The following is a 15,960-nucleotide window of genomic DNA, read 5'->3' on the forward strand; positions in this document are numbered from 1 at the left end:
AGGAGGAGGAGGAGAGGCAGATGCTGCGAGAATAGATGCCGTACTCTGTGCACCCCCCCCCACCGCCGCCAGCTCTGCACGTCATGGCCACTGACTGCTGCACCGCGCTGCCCGGTTTGTTTGGAATTGCTCCGGTTTCCCTGCACCACCAAAGCAAAGACAAAGACCCCCACCACCACCACCCCCACCACCACCCCTCACCCCCCGTGTAGCCTGTAACGAGATTTGTTGGGGCAAGCGCTGTTAGCGAGTAGCACCTATGGCAGAGACCGGCACGGTACACGAGGGGGTGGATGTCGATGTTTCCTACACGCCGCGCTTGCTACTCATTTGAGGCTGAGACGACCTAGGGGAGGCCCAGGACCGGTTCAGATAATCGTCATCGGTGTTGGCCGTGAGCGGGAATCGAACTCGGGTCCGTGCGAACCGCTACCACTACCGCCACCACCACCACCACCCACCCAGCCTCCCCACCACCTCCTACCACCACCCAACCTGCTCCTCCTCCTACTACCTCCAGGCGCCCGTAGCTCAGATCGCCCCCCCACCCCCATTCCACCATTCCTTGACGACCCCCCCCCCCTCATTGTGATTGTGTCCTGCACTGAGCAAAGGCTACAATCTCCAACTCCTGGGGGAAGCTTCTCCCGAGATGCGACGGGGATTTGTAAACCTGGCCAGGCTAAAATCGATTAAGGCTTCGTATTACGCAGCCATTGTCTTTGAATGAGTCCGTGCGTGCGTGTTTAGGTCGACTCGGCCTCAAATGAGTACCTGGTACGGTGTGTAAATGTCGCCACTGGGGAGACAAAGGCGGCCGGGCGTGGTGTTGGCTACCCACCCCCTCGTTTGCCGTGCCGGCATTCACGGGTGCTCGCCAACAGCACTTGTCCCAATCGTCTGTTCCAGGCTGTACGGGGAATTTCTGTCTTTGTTTAGGTTTGTGTGGGGAGCCGTAGTGCAGCAGCAGGCATTGACAAGAGTTCGATTCGTGACGATTTTATGAACCAGTCCTGGGCCTCCTTTAGGTCGACTCAGCCTCAAATCAGTGCTGCACTTGGTGCGATGTGTCAACGAGGGAGACACGGGCAGCCCAGTGTGGTGTTCGATCAAAGCACTTGCCGCAGCCGTCTGTTCAAGGCCACGTGGGGGATTTGTGTCTTTGTTTATGTATCTACATGTGTGTGTGTGTGCGTGGTATGTATGTGGGGGCGAAGTATGGCCAAACAACCCACCATGACGAACAAACGTGGGGAGGAATAGATTCAGCAGTTGGTTGGCAGGGGGCTTAAAATTAACGAAGGCGCTGCAAAAAAAGCCTACACATGAGATCTTTGTCTTTACTTTAGGTGTACACCTATATGTGTGTGCATAGGTGCAATTGTGTAATGTGGCTAAGTGTGTGCACGTGTACGTGCGTGTTACGTGTCAAGATGCCCAGCCTGCGTGTGTAGTAACCCTGTGTGTAACATGTGGAGCGTGGGTGTTTATCTCGCGAATTCGCTGACGATGACAGACGCTGGCAAGGGAATGCGTGGCCGCACGGATGCGAGGAACACGGGGAGAGACCGAGCGAGTTATGCCCAGATATCCGCGCTTACGCTGGGCTCCAGTCAGATTGAGGGCACGTTTGGTCTGCTCGTGTGTCTGCCGTGCCTGCGAGTCGATGCGTGGGTGGGGAGCGGTAGTGCTGCGGACCCAGGCACCCCGAGTTCGATTCCCGCTCACGGCCAACACCCAGTGACGATTATCTGAACCGGTCCTGGGCCTCCTCTAGGTCGACTCAGCCTCAAACGAGTACCAGGTGCGGTGTATAAACATCGCCACATCTTTTTTTTTAAAAAAACAACAACCGCGCAACAACAAAAATATGACATTCGTATTTTTTTGTTCCACTGGAAATTTAAATTTAACGGGCGCACACATACAGAGGAGGCTCGGGGTCACAGCGTCACCCCACCACTTCGCCCTCACCGGCATTAATTAGCCTCGGCTCCTCATTGTTACGCAAATTAGCCTGTGGAGGCGCCGTGTAAGATGGGCAGAGCATGAGAGAAGCTGTAAGGGGGGGGGGGGGGAGTGTGGGGGGGGGGATGTAATCATATTTTAATATTGTGATGGGTGTCGATCAGTTAGACGGCTTAGGTGTTGCTGTTCCTGTAATACTGTGTTTTCATGTGTGCTGATCAGTGGGTTGGTTAGGGTTTTGGGGGATGAGATTTGTCAAGCCGCGTTGAGATCGGTGGTGATCGCGGGGTGGGTGGCGGAGTTCGACTCCCGGCCATGGGCAACATCAGTGGCGAGTAGCATCTTGAACCTGTCCTGGGCCTCCACTGGGAATGGATAATGAGACGGAGAAAACAAGCAAAGAAAAGTCACAACGGCCATTTCAAGGATTCGCGTTAAATGCATGGCCAGAGATGAGCAGAGATGGCCAAGATGCGAAGAGAACTATAAATGTCTTGCGAGTGAGGCAGCGAGAATGGGAACGTGCAGTTTGTGTTTCATTGTGCAGTGTAATGGCAACAGTGATTGTGTATGGACCGTCGCACGTGCGTCTGTTTGGATGCACGTGTTTGTGTACATGTACGGGTGTATACACACATTCAAGCGAGTGTGTGTATGGATACATGTGTGCGACCCTGCCTGTGTACATGCGGATGCACGTGTACGTGTGTATATGTGGACATGGTGCACCTAGCCTGGCACGGGCGCTGTGGTGACGTCGCAAACGGCTGTTGTTGTGTTTTGACTTGTGTATGTGTGCACACACCTCTGCGTGTGAGCGGCTGCACGTGTGTGCGATGTGCGAACATCGCCACTGGGGAGACAAAGGCGGCCGGGCGTGGTACTGTCCACCCACCCCCTTCGTGTGCCGTGCCGGTCTTCATAGGTGCTCGCTAACAGCACTTGCCCCAACAATCTGTTAAGGCTATATATATAGGGGGGGGGGGGGTCTTTGTCTTTGCGTGTATACGGCTGCACGTGTGTGTACGTACGGACACGTGTGCTCGTGTTGGAAAACACGAACAGCGCGATTTGTGCTCGAGGGAGCGGAGCCATCGCGCGTCGCCTCGGCCACGGCGGAAATCCGCCCCGGTCCAGCGTCTCGCGAGGGCTCCGTGCTCTGCCTGCGTCTCTGTCTTTGGCCTAATGAGCGATGGCCTGAATTGAAAGCAACATATTGTGACAAATTTATCCCTTAGTGAGTTGACGTATGCGTGAATAGAGGGCTCTGCGAGGAGGGGGTGGCCGCGATGCCTCAGTAGAGGCGAGAGAAAGAGACCCCACGGCAGGGGGAGGGGGTGGAGTCGGGGGGGGGGCTTCTCTCTGGGCTCCGTGGCTGATGGCTGGGTCAGATGGTGGCTTGTTCTGATGGTGGCTGCGTTGGTGGATGTGTCTCTCGGTGGCTGGGTTTGATGGTGGTTGGGTCAGATGGTGGCTGTGTCTGATGGTGGCTGCGTTGGTGGATGTGTTTCTCGGTGGCTGGGTTTGATGGTGGCTGGGTCAGATGGTGGCTGGGTCTGATGGTGGCTGCGTTGGTGGATGTGTTTCTCGGTGGCTGGGTTTGATGGTGGTTGGGTCAGATGGTGGCTGGGTCTCATGGTGGCTGCGTTGGTGGATGTGTTTCTCGGTGGCTGGGTTTGATGGTGGCTGGGTCAGATGGTGGCTGGGTCTGATGGTGGCTGCGTTGGTGGATGTGTTTCTCGGTGGCTGGGTTTGATGGTGGTTGGGTCAGATGGTGGCTGGGTCTGATGGTGGCTGGGTCTCATGGTGGCTGCGTTGGTGGATGTGTCTCTCGGTGGTTGGTTCCGATAGTGGCTGGGTCTGATAGTGGCTGGGTCAGATGGTGGCTGGGTCTGATGATGGCTGGGTCTGATGATGGCTGGGTCTCTCTGTGGCAGAGTTGGTTAGTGGCTGTGTAGGATATGTGGCTGTGAGTGGGTTAGTGGCTGTGTAGGTAGGTGGCTAGGTGACTGGGTGGTTTGGTGACTGAATGGTTTGGTAGGATTGTGGGTTGGTAGCCAGGTGGATTCGTGGCTGGGTGACTGGGTGAATTCATGGCTGGTTTCACGGCCCATTGGAGTGGCGGTTTGGTGGCTGCGTAAGTTGGCAGTTGGGCAAGTAAGCGGCTGGATGATTTGGAAGCTGGGTGGATGGGTAACCGTTGGTGATTTGGTATCGTTTGTGGATCGGCGGGTTGGCGAATCGGTGCCGTTCACTGCGCTGTCGCTCAAGACCTCAGTTCCTGAAACCCCCCATCTGTACCAAAAAAAACTAAGAAAGAGAAAAAAAACTCCTCCCCCCCCCCCCCCCAAAAAAAAGAGAAATCTCTCGCATGGCCCCCGGCGGGAGATTTCCTGTGGAGCAGCGGGGGTGCCATTTCTACCGAGGGGTAATCCGGGTAATCCGGCCCCAGAGCACACGGCCACGCGCACACGCACGCGCAGCGCCGAGACGCCACGTACGCGGCGCGCAGACGGCGGTGTGACGGAGTCATTACCATCGTCAAGAGCACCACCGCCATCGCCATGCTCAAAGCGTTGCAGTCATTAACGGCATCATGTTGGCTCGTTTAACTGAGATCGTCACCTCAGTTTTTACCGAATTGAATCATCAAAATACTTTCCACCATCACCGTCACCAGTATAATTACTGCTGTCATTGCCGTCTTTAATTAAATCATCACGGTCTGCGCCACCGTCCTCACCACTATTGCCAAGACGAGGATAGCCATGACTGTCATCATCATCTTTACACTTGTCATTATCTCTGCCTACATCATCATTCGCGGTGCCAATGCTGTCACTCCTGCCCCAGCGGCTTGACATCCGCGTGTCCGTGCGTGCGTCCACTCATCCTGCGCGTCCGTCCGCGTGCGCGTCGTTCCCTCCGCAGTGGGCGGGCGGTTGAGCCGCGAGGTGTCGTACACGCACGAGCACCTGGGCCCCGACTCCGCACTGGGCCTGCAGCTGCTGATCCAGACTCCGCGCGGGGCCAACAACGAGGGGGGCAACGCCGCGGGCAACGCCGGCGTGCTCACGCCCGACGGCCTCGCCCAGCACCTTCGCTCCGCGCACGCCGCCAGCCGCGTCTCCGTCAACCTCTACGGCCGGTACGTGACCGTCGGCCCGTCGGCCCGCCCGTCGGCCCGTCGGCACGCCCCGCCGGGTGGCACTGCCCCGCTGCTGCCACGTTTCAGGCGGCGCGTGTCCCGTGCAGGCCTAAATAGGTGCTCGCTAGCAGCGCTTGCCTTAACAGTCGGTGTAGGTTACCTGGGTAGCTAGTGGGGAGTTTGTTGAAGGCGACAGAGGCAGGGAGGGATGCTTGGACGTACGGATGTAAGGCAAAGTCTGTTCAGGGCTACATGGGCGATCTTTTGTATTTGCATGTGTGGGCAGTTTGTGTCTGAGTGGTAGGGTGGTGGCTATTGTACAGGACTGTGACCCCGGCTACCTGGGTTTAAGTTCCGAAATTACCACCTGCAACATCATCGTTATTATTAACATCCTTATCATCAAGAACTACAACCAACAACATTGTTATCATTATTATCATCATCATCATCATCATAATTAGATATTTACGCGATCTAACCTCTTATTATGGATAATTATTATGATCGACAATCGAGGTCTTGTTCAGTTTCAGGCACCGATTGCCACTGAATCAAACCCATATCACTGTGAGTGTAGTACAGGACACGGTCCCCTAAATCTCTGCTCCACATACGATCAACGTATCCACACGCACACACACACACACGCACACACGCACACACGCACACACGCACACACACGCACACACGCACACACACGCACACACATGCACACACACGCACACATGCACACATGCACACACGCACACACGCACACGCGCACGGCTTGTGTCTCCGTGTTGTGTTGGCCTCACAGCAGACACCGATCGCAGCTGCCGTAGCCAAACGCGGCCTCGCCGCCAACTGACTGACCGCCCCCCCCCCCTCTGCCCCCCTCCGACCCCCACCTTCCCCTCCGCACGTTCTGCTTCCAGGAACTGGGACCTGAATAAAATCTGTTACAAACCTGGGATTCCGCTGACGGAGAACCGCGTGCTCGATCAGGTACGTGTGGGTGGGGAGGGGGGGGCTCGCAGACGCTCGATCGTCTCGTGCGCATCCCGGTGCTGGTGAACGGAGCAGCTCGGCTCGAATTCGAGTGGCCGTGGGGAAGCTCCTCGTTCATGCTGCCGTGAACATACGCGCCGCTCCGTTTTGAAAATGTCGCCGCATCGAAAGTTTTTCGGATTGCGTATTACTTATATCTGCGACGCGCTCACGCACGCACGTGCTAATCCACGCACCCTCTCGCCGGCCGCGTGGCATTGTCACCCTGACAGGCGATGGAGAAGCTTATCCCGTGTGTGATCGTGACGCCGCTCGACTGCTTCTGGGATGGAGCCAAGCTTCAGGGAGGGAAGTTTTACCTCTCGTAAGTTGATAAAAAAAATTATGCAAACACACGCACACACACGTGCATTATCTGTGCCAGGTGGCAGCCCAAAGGGAGACCTGGGCCTGCAAAGTAATACAGTAAGCATGTGAAACATTTAACACCGTAAACCTTATACCAAAAAACAATGAACGACGGGCGTAAAAAAAAAACCCATTAAATGAACAATGATGCAGAATATAATTTTAGAACGTAATCAAATTAGTAGCTAGATAAATTGTAGCTCTGGAAGAGGTTATGGCTCACAGTGGCCGAGTAACGAATCACCTCTGGGTCCCCGCCAACTCTGAGAGGTGGGGGGGGGAGGACTCGTTAATTCTTCCTGGATTTTGAGTGGCCACTTAAAAACTCATTAATGCGATTTAAACCATCTCATGGGTTTATTTTCTTCCACCAAACGCCAGCTGCTGCCCACCCCAGCTCAGCACATTGGCTCCTCGCTTATTTAAATAAAAACTGTAGGAATTCCACTACGGGTCTTTTTAACAACGTTGACAGTTTCGGTTTGCGGCACGGCCCACAATGCGAGCGGCTCTTGTGAATCATGCCACAGGCCCAGCGGCGTGGCCCTGCTCTCATCGCGGCACAGGTCACAGTTCACGGCTGGTAGTTTCGGGGTGGTGGTAGTGGGAAGGGGGAGGAAGGGGAAGGGTGGGGGTAGGGGATAGAGCTCAGGGTGGTTGTGGGCTGGTTGGAGAGAAAGGCATTAGGCTGCTCATGATGGGCAGCGGTCATGCGCCCTACTTGCGGAGGGAATCATCCTTCCCGCCGAGGGAAATTTTAGGATTGTAGGTGCACAAACACGATGCACATCGTCCGTCGCCCGGCAGAGCGTTACTACCGCTGCACGGCCGATGGCTTTCATTTCAATGGGCTGCTGTGAGCCAGCGCTGGGACGTTGAGTAGGATTTTTGTTCCCCTCGAACCGTGAGCATCGTGGCCTTGAATCGCAAGGCCAAATACCTTTGGCCGTCACTCAAGCGTGGGTTAATTACCCCGCCAACAAACGGCGCTTCTATAAGGGGTTTTGGGTGGACGCAAACAAAAACTGCTTTTAATTGGAGACTTCTCGATGCACGCAGCTCACGACTGCTCACAGCGACACCCCCCCCCCCACGTTTCTTCTGAGCTCTCTCCGAAGCCGTAAGGGCCCAGCGCTTGAGACCGCGATTATAATGCAGTTACCTCCGCGAATTCCCTGCTGGAATAACTGAAGAGTGGCTTACAAAGTTGGTTTATTATAAAACTATAAGTATGTAGGAGACCGCGTTTTTGCAGTGATGCTCAGGCACAGTTCACGAAACTCACGAAGCGCTCGTCGCATTTGTCATCGGCATCGCCTGATCATGGACATAAGGCACACATTTGTGAGTTCACTTCGGATGCACAAGGGAAACGGACGAAATATAAAACTGCATTTATTTTTTACACTAATGGAATTTATCTATCCAGGAAAGTCTCCCTGAGCGTCAGGACTTCATTGGGATATTTGTAGCAACTAGTCGTTTTGCATCTTTCCAGTTCTAATTTTTAAAAAGTTTATATTTAGAAAAAGAAATAGCTTTCAAGTAATTATTAATTTATATTCCGGCCATTTTTCGTTTTCTCTCTCTTTTTTTTCGCCCTTTCGGTTTTGTTTTAGTTTTATTTTCGTGGCGGCGTAACAAAAAAAAACGCGCGCACTTTTTATTTTAGTTTTTTGCGAGTTTCTGATTGGGCTGAGCCGGCCGGGAGCGCACAAAGGCAGGGTCCGTTAGTGGCGAGGACGTGCTCCGTCCGTCTAAGCGCAGGCCACACAAAGGGGGCTCTGCAAGGCCAATGAAGCAGACAAAATGCCAGGGAACGGCCTCCATGGACCTGCATGTTAAACAGCCCTGCCCGGGTGTGGGAATGTGGGGCTCGTGGGGGGCGAGCGTGCGCGCGTGTGTGCGTGCGTGTGTGTGTGCGTGCGTGCGTGTGTGCGCGTGTGCGTCGGTGCACGCGCGCAAGCGTGAGTTTTGTGTGCACGCGCGGACGCGTCGTTCTCTCGTGTGCATGCACATGGGTTGCGCACTCGTGCCTGGATGTGCACGTGTGCCTGCACTTACACGTGTGTAGGTGTGTGCACGCGTGTGTCTTCGCTCTCTTTTGTTGTGCATGTACATGTCCATGCGCATGTGTGTCAGTGTGCGCTGCAAAATGTAGAGTTTGGAACTTTGAGGATGGATGTTTTGTTCGTGAGTTGAATGAAAGCTTCGAAGTGTTTTGCGTTTTTTTTCCTCGGGCTGGGAAGAAGCACTGACACCCAGCGCCCTGTTTGCTTGGCCGTCTGATTCCCCTTTCATGAAGCCAAGTTCCAAACCTGTTTCTGTACCACTTAAAATATAGAGACTTCTCTCCATTTGTCTGCACATTCTTATTCCCACGACCCACGTGTGAGTGTGACTGTGAGCGTGCGTGAATGCGTCCGTGTGCACGTGTGCCCGCGTGTGTGCGCTCACGTGTGTGAGCACGCCCGCACGCTTGTCTTTGTGTGTGTGTGCGGTGGTGGCTGTCATCCCCGGCCGGCCGCCCATGTGTCCCCCCTGGTCCACTCATTATTACAAAAGTGGGGATTGCACACGGAGCGAAGGGCAGGGGCGGGGGGGGGGAGCTGCGTGGGGAGAAGGGGCAGGGAACAGAAAGGAGTCGTGGTCTCCCTTCCCCATCTTTCCCAGTGAGTAATTTACGAGCAGCCGCTCCCCGAGAGAAACCCCCGCCCGGACCGCCCGGCTGCCAAGGAGGAGGAGGGAAAAAAAACATTCCGTTTACCCTCAAGACTTCAGCATAACAGCAATTATGTTTGATCGCGTTCAACACACGGCAGCCCTCTTCTCTCTCCCAGAGCGCGGGTCCGCGCGGGGGTTCGTCCTGCCGCGGCCGCTTGCCGGGCGTTGGCGTCTATCTCGGCGACCAGGTCCACGCGCCGCACGCGGATCGGCGGCGGCGGTGGCAGCGCCACGGCTCGGGGCGATCGCAGGGAGTGGAGGGAAAAAGGGGAGAGAAAAAACAAACCCCGGGGTGGCGCGGATTGGGGAGGGCGGCGAGGCCCCCGTGGGTTGGGGGCTCTTAACGACGGACAGATCATCCCCGCCGATTACGGGGTCGGCCGCCACGCTCGGCCGCGCCGCGGGGACGGATAATTCTTCATGTGAAATTGTTCGGTGGAGGAAGAAAATAACAATAATAAAGAGGGGGAAGGAGGCCGTGCCCCCCGCTGCCTCCTGAACGCGCTCCAGAAAATCAGACGTGGGGTTGTCGTTGAGCGTTAACGCACGGCGGCAACACCGGTCTGCGACGTCGAAGTACATTTTTTTGTTTGTTTGCTGAAACTCCTTTTGACAGGAATGTATCAAGAGCCTCAGAAGGGCTCTGCATCTTCCCGAGCGTGAGGTCTCGGGCGGTGACGGTGCGGGCAGGTGCTGTCCCCTCGTATGCGTGAACTTGTTCTGGGCCAAACTCTTATAAATGTAGTTGTCCAAATATCACAAGATATGACATTCCTGAAAACAAACAAAAATCGAGACAGTGAGGATTTCCTGGGTTAATAATTGGCATTGATCTTATCACATTTACACTAACTCCTCCTCCTCCGGTATTGCGGCAGGAGCACACTGGAGTACCGCTGGACCAATCTGGACCCGCAGGCCTTCCTGCAAGGCTTCCAGGCTCTGCGCGACCTCGACCTTGGCGACCTTGAGGAGCTGCTGTCCCGGGCCGAAGTCGGCCGCGGCTACGTGGACCGGCCCTGCCTCGACCCCACGGAGCCCGACTGCCCTGCCAGCGCCCCCAACAAGCAGCGCCGCGAGGTGAGAGGTCACTGCGCGACTTTTTCTTCCCTCAAGCCGTCGGGCACTCGGCTCCCGTTCTCGCGAACGCCTCTCGGGTCGCGCCATCTCATGGTGACGTCGGTTGGAAGTGAATCTGACGGACATACATCCAGGGCATACATCTGTCTCTCTGTTGTCGCGGGAGATCGCACTCGTTTTTGTCCTCGTCCCAAGCCGACGATCACAGCTTGCTTTCTCTCCGTCGCCCGCCCGCCGTAGCCTCTGGACATTGGGCGGGAGCTGTCCAAGGGCTGCCATGGCTTCTCGCGCAAGTTCATGAGCTGGCAGGACGAGCTGATCATCGGCGGAGCGCGCCACAACAGCAGCGGCTCGCTGGCGAGGTGAGCATCTCGCTCGTTCGGTCCGGTGATAGCCTCACCCCCGTAGGCGATGGTGGCAACTAGGGATGCCACCTGTCGTGGTTTTTCGAGGGACATCCTCTTGTTGCAGTGGCCGTCCTGGGAAATGAAAACTAAAGCCTTCCCGCGACATTCAGTTTTTTTCGTCAGATTGCGTCATAATAGTAACAACAAAATACACCAATCGAGACGAGGCATTTAGGCGCTCCGCTCTTCTGCCATCAGTGAGATATTCTCCTTCCCACGACGACGTCCCGGGTTTTTTGTTGTGGCTGTTGTAAAGTCGAAGGCGGCAGCGCCGGTGCTGATGGAGCGAGCGGGTCGTGCGCTTGTCGTGGTGTGCGCAGCGCCGAGGCCCTGCAGACCATGTTCGTGCTGATGAACGCGCAGCAGCTCTACGAGACCTACAAGGACAACTACGAGGTGTACGACCTGCGCTGGACGCTCGACAAGGCGGCCGCCATCCTCGATTCCTGGCAGCGCAAATTCGTCGAGGTGAGACGCGAAAAACGTGCCGCGCCGTGTGAAGAAGACAACCGCTCTCACGATTTACAATCACCTCAATGAATAATTCATTGTTGGGTTAGGCCACGTAACCTTTGCCTAGTGAATGCGGTGCATTACTTCACCTACGTCAGGTGTTACCCACGAATTACGCCTCCTCGTCTGACACGCCAGCGATGGCATGCAGCTTGACTCCCTTCATCCTTAGCTTCTACAGTTTTGTCAATTTTTGAATTAAAAAAATTACCTCCCCACGGAGGTCGGCTTAACAAGCATCGCAGATCATTTGCGTGTTATTGCAATCCCCGACGGTCGTGTTAATTGTTTAAAAAAATTAATGATGGAAATTAAGATTACGTCTAAACAACGCCGAGCGATGCTTGGAGCATCTGTGAGGGTCGGTGCGGGGGTTGGGAAGCCACCGATATTCCCGGCGGTTGTTTTGAAGCTGACCGGCGGCAGCGGTGGCAGCGGTGTGGGCCCTGCGAGCCCGCCTAAGCTCGTAAGTGGCTTCCTCGATAAAATAGTTTTGAGAAAAGGGTCTCAGGCTGAGCGTGCTGGTCAGGTTGGGGGGTGGGGGGTGGGAGAATTGCTGAAGGAGGGAGAGAGGGAGGGAGGGAGGCAGCCGCGGGAGGGAGGGGAGAGAGCGAGCGAGGGAGGGAGGGAGGTGGGGCTCGCGTGTCACTCAATTAGTGGATCGTGCTTTGTGCGGCCCATTCACAGCCTCCCGCTGGCAACCAACGACAACATCGCAGATCAGGCCTGAGTGAGGGCCTTTAGCCGTAATGATCCACAACAGCCCATGCCTCGCTAGTCTCTTTGAGTTTGTGCTGCTTTTCTTGAAGAGTAACGCCGCCGTCGGCAGGCAGGCAAAAAAAAAGGAGGCCATACATGCACCGAATTAAAATAAAAACACGTATTTTTTTTGGAAGGGGGGGTGGGAGGTTTGGCAAAGAAGAACGGTTTTCCATCGGCGAGCACTCCCCGCTTTGACGTACGGATCCGAAATGCGGACATTGACGAGGCAAGTGGAGACGAAAGCTGAAAAGTGCGCGATGAAGCGTGGAGAGGCACATGCTTGTGCAAGCTTAGGCAGGACACGTCGCGGCTAGGAGGGTTGATTTTCCGGTTGTCGAGGCTGGCGACGGAATGACAGCAAGAGCAGGGAACGCGCCCGACACAGGATGTATACTATGGAGATGGAGCAATTACATCAGGTGCTAGTTAGATTGTTACATCCCATGTCTGTGAGAGATTGGGGAGGCCTTCATCCAGGAGTGAATAGATTTTGGTGATGATGCAGCCATGATGGTGATGATGTTAATGATGCAGTGGTGATGATGGTAATGATGCGGCAGTGATAACGAGGATGATGACGATGATGACGACGACGATGATGACGACGACGATGATGATGATGACGACGACGATGATGACGACGACGATGATGATGACGGCGATGATGATGACGACGACGATGATGACGACGACGATGATGACGACGATGATGATGATGACGACGACGATGATGACGACGACGACAACGATGATGACGGCGATGATGATGACGACGACGATCACGCGGTGTGTTTCCCCGCGCCAGGTCGTGCACGCCAGCGTGCCCGCCGACTCCGCTCACGACGTGCTGCCCTTCTCCACCGCCACCATCGAGGGCATCATGAAGTCGTTCTCGGAGATGAGCGTGATGCGTGTCGCCGGGGGATACGTGCTCATGGTACGGGTACGATCGGTTTGGCAGATTGAATCAGACTCGGTTCGTCTCGTCACTCCAATGCACACTCGTATTCTCTGAAACACATGCCAATCAATGCCGGATTATCCTAGTAGCAAAGGTAGCTACATATGCTACGGGCCCCACACTTTCAAGGGCCCCACGCTAAATGCTTTCAAGCTATAAAATTCGGTTCAGTGATTCTGCACTTGCTCTATCACTATAGTACTATACTGCCTTCAACTTTTTATGAACGACTGGGTGTTTAAGGTTAGCGATATGTCGTATTATCTGGCTGTATAGCAAATGAAAAAAATACAATTACTTTATTATGCAAGTAAAAAATGCGTGTTTTAATATTTATGTGTTTTTTATATTAATTTAGGGCCCCTTTATAACATTTGCTACAGGCCCCGCACTAGCTTCATCCGGCACTGATGCCAATGTGTGCGTGTGAGAGAGAGAGCGATATCAAACGTTGTGAATCGGCTTAGCGGTGGGACAGCGACCCAAGTTTGATTCCGCAGCCATGGCTTAACACGAGTGGCGAGTGATGGCCCAGAGCCACGGGTGAAGAATGGTGTAAAAAAAAACATAAACCATGACTGAGACGGAGTGGAGAGGCCTTCATCCAGCAGTTTATTGACAGCAGGATGATCAAAATGATCATACCATTTCCATGATTATTATCATCATCATGTTCCATCACCAAACAGGTTGGTCATAAGTCAGACCTTTTACAAGGCGTAATTTGTACGCATACATGCGTTTCTATCAGAGTGACTTAACACTGTAACAACAGCAATTTTTTTTTTACGGATTCGTTGACAAAAGTCGCACCCGGTTGAGTTTGGGCTCTCGCCAGCGCCTCCATCGACGGGCTCCGGGGAGCATTGGGGCTCCCGAGGCCGCAGTCCGCGGACCAGAGGTCGCAAACGGGTTTTAATTCCTTACCCGTACCCGGCCGCACCAGGGTCGCAAATGGGTACCCGTACCCGGCCGGGTACGGGTACTCGTTCCCTACCCGTACCCTACCCGAAATGAGTGACAAACGGTTACTCACCAGTGACTCACGGCCTACCCGTACCCGTACCCGGCCGCAGCAGGGTCGCAAACGGGTACCCGTACCCGGCTGGGTACGGGTAGCCGGGTATCGGGTAGGGTACGGGTATCGGGTACCCGGTTGCGACCTCTGCCGCGGACTCGGCAGACTGCGGCCAGAAACGGCGGTGGCTTTTTTCTCCTCTTCTGCCTTCTCTCTTTTTTTTCTGCGCATTTTCTACGAAGAATTCAGCCGTAATTACAGGGGGCCCCATCCCCTCCTCCCCCCTCCACCGTCACCGCCGCCCTGCCCCCATCGCCGTCCCCATCAGCGGGGAGCGGGGGGGGCTGGGAGAGGGAGGCGCCCCGGGTAGCAGGGAGGGGTCTCGTTAGGATCCTCCAGATAAACATCAGGCCCTTGGCCCCCAGTAGATTGGAGCAGCCAGAGAACTTAAGTATTTTGAGAAAAAAAATATTTTTTAAATCTTCAGTCGCGTTGTTGTTACGCATGTGCGTTCGTTGGACTTCTCTCGCCAACCGCGCATATCAGAGGTGCGGGGGGGGGGGGACAACAAACTAAACGTAAAAAGCAGTTCTGAAGAAATGAGTTTTCAATCTAGATAATTTAAAAGTGCAAAGCTCCAGTGGCCTCCTAAAATCGGAAGGAAGGGCATTCCAGGCGGCCGCAGAAGCGCATCTGAAATCGTGCACGATGCGGTGTTCAATAATGGATCCTACCACACACGATGGAGGCCACGAGAGAGAGAGAGAGAGCACCTGGAGTGAACGTAGACCGAGTGTATTTGAGAGATGTGGCAGGAACAGCTACAATAACGACAATTACTTACCAAGGAGAGCATTGCCCAGTCTTAGGGCTTTTGTTTTTAAAGAGGGTCATGCATTGGAATGTTTGGCCGGTTTAACGAAAAGAGTGAGGGTCAAAAACTGAGAGCCTAGAGGAAAATCCACGCCTACGAGGGGTGAGATAACTTTTCACATTTCTACAGATAGTTTCGATCCACAGACTCTAACCTACCCATGGACCGAATCTATCAGTGGGACCACACCCAAGACTGTGCTCTCATCTCCTGGCATCTCGCAAGCCCCCGTTGGTGGTCACGCTAACTAGAGACTAACCAGGCCCGAGCCTACTCGCCCATTTCTCCGCGTAAAAAAAAAAAAATGAACATTTGAAATAAAAATGTAGATTAATTTCACGTGGCGAGCGTCCCAGCAGCGCTTGTACCAGGCGCGTGGTTATGCTCACATGCGTGGAGGCGGCCGTTTGGCGGGTGTAGCTGAGCGGAGTCGCTGGAATCTGACGGCGTGTGTGCCGTTGCAGCTGGTGTACGCGTGCGTGGTGATGATGCGCTGGGAGTGCGGGAGGTCCCACGGAGCCGTGGGCCTTGCCGGGGTCCTCCTCGTCGCCCTCTCCGTCGCCTCAGGCCTCGGGTTCTGCTCGATCGTCGGCCTCACGTTCAACGCCGCCACCACCCAGGTGCCTGCTCCCTGCTGCCGACAGCAGCGCCAACATCGCACCACCACCACGACGATTGCTGCCCATGCTGCTGCTGCCGGCACTACGACCATGATCAACGACGCTATGGACGCCACACACCGACACCCTTTCTAGAACTACTGTCAGCATCACTACCGCCAGTACCACCACTACGAATACTGCGAGCATCACTGCTGCTATTGACAGCGTCTACAAGAGAACTCCTATCATCCGCGGTGATATCAGAGACCAGTGCTGTGTGTGGATCCTGTTATTCACAGGGTTATCCGCAATTTAACTTCTCTTAGCTGCTCGATTTTTCTCCGCAGAAAACCCCACGAGTATTAGGAGGCCACTTTACTATGCATTGTGGGTAACGTCGTCAATAACCTTAGATAATAGGAAGAAATAGGGCTGCGGATAATAGGAGTCTGTAAATGCATCACCACAACTACTACCGCCAGTATCACTACTACTACTACTACCA

General features: G+C 54.6%; 1 protein-coding gene across 1 annotated transcript in view; it reads left to right on the forward strand.

Moving 5' to 3' along the window:
* The window catches only part of LOC144726749 (protein patched homolog 1-like), a 50,849-nt gene that overhangs the window by 6,831 nt on the left and 28,058 nt on the right, over positions 1-15,960 (forward strand). The window contains exons 3-10 of the mRNA XM_078605616.1: positions 4,900-5,116; positions 6,034-6,103; positions 6,379-6,470; positions 10,117-10,318; positions 10,559-10,680; positions 11,046-11,193; positions 12,806-12,937; positions 15,318-15,473. Coding sequence (XP_078461742.1) covers positions 4,900-5,116; positions 6,034-6,103; positions 6,379-6,470; positions 10,117-10,318; positions 10,559-10,680; positions 11,046-11,193; positions 12,806-12,937; positions 15,318-15,473 — 1,139 coding nt within the window. The remainder of the gene's footprint in view (positions 1-4,899; positions 5,117-6,033; positions 6,104-6,378; positions 6,471-10,116; positions 10,319-10,558; positions 10,681-11,045; positions 11,194-12,805; positions 12,938-15,317; positions 15,474-15,960) is intronic.

This window comes from Lampetra planeri, chromosome 24 (genome assembly GCF_965212315.1).
Source record: "Lampetra planeri chromosome 24, kcLamPlan1.2.h2, whole genome shotgun sequence".
In the NCBI taxonomy this organism is placed as follows: Eukaryota; Metazoa; Chordata; class Hyperoartia; order Petromyzontiformes; family Petromyzontidae; genus Lampetra; species Lampetra planeri.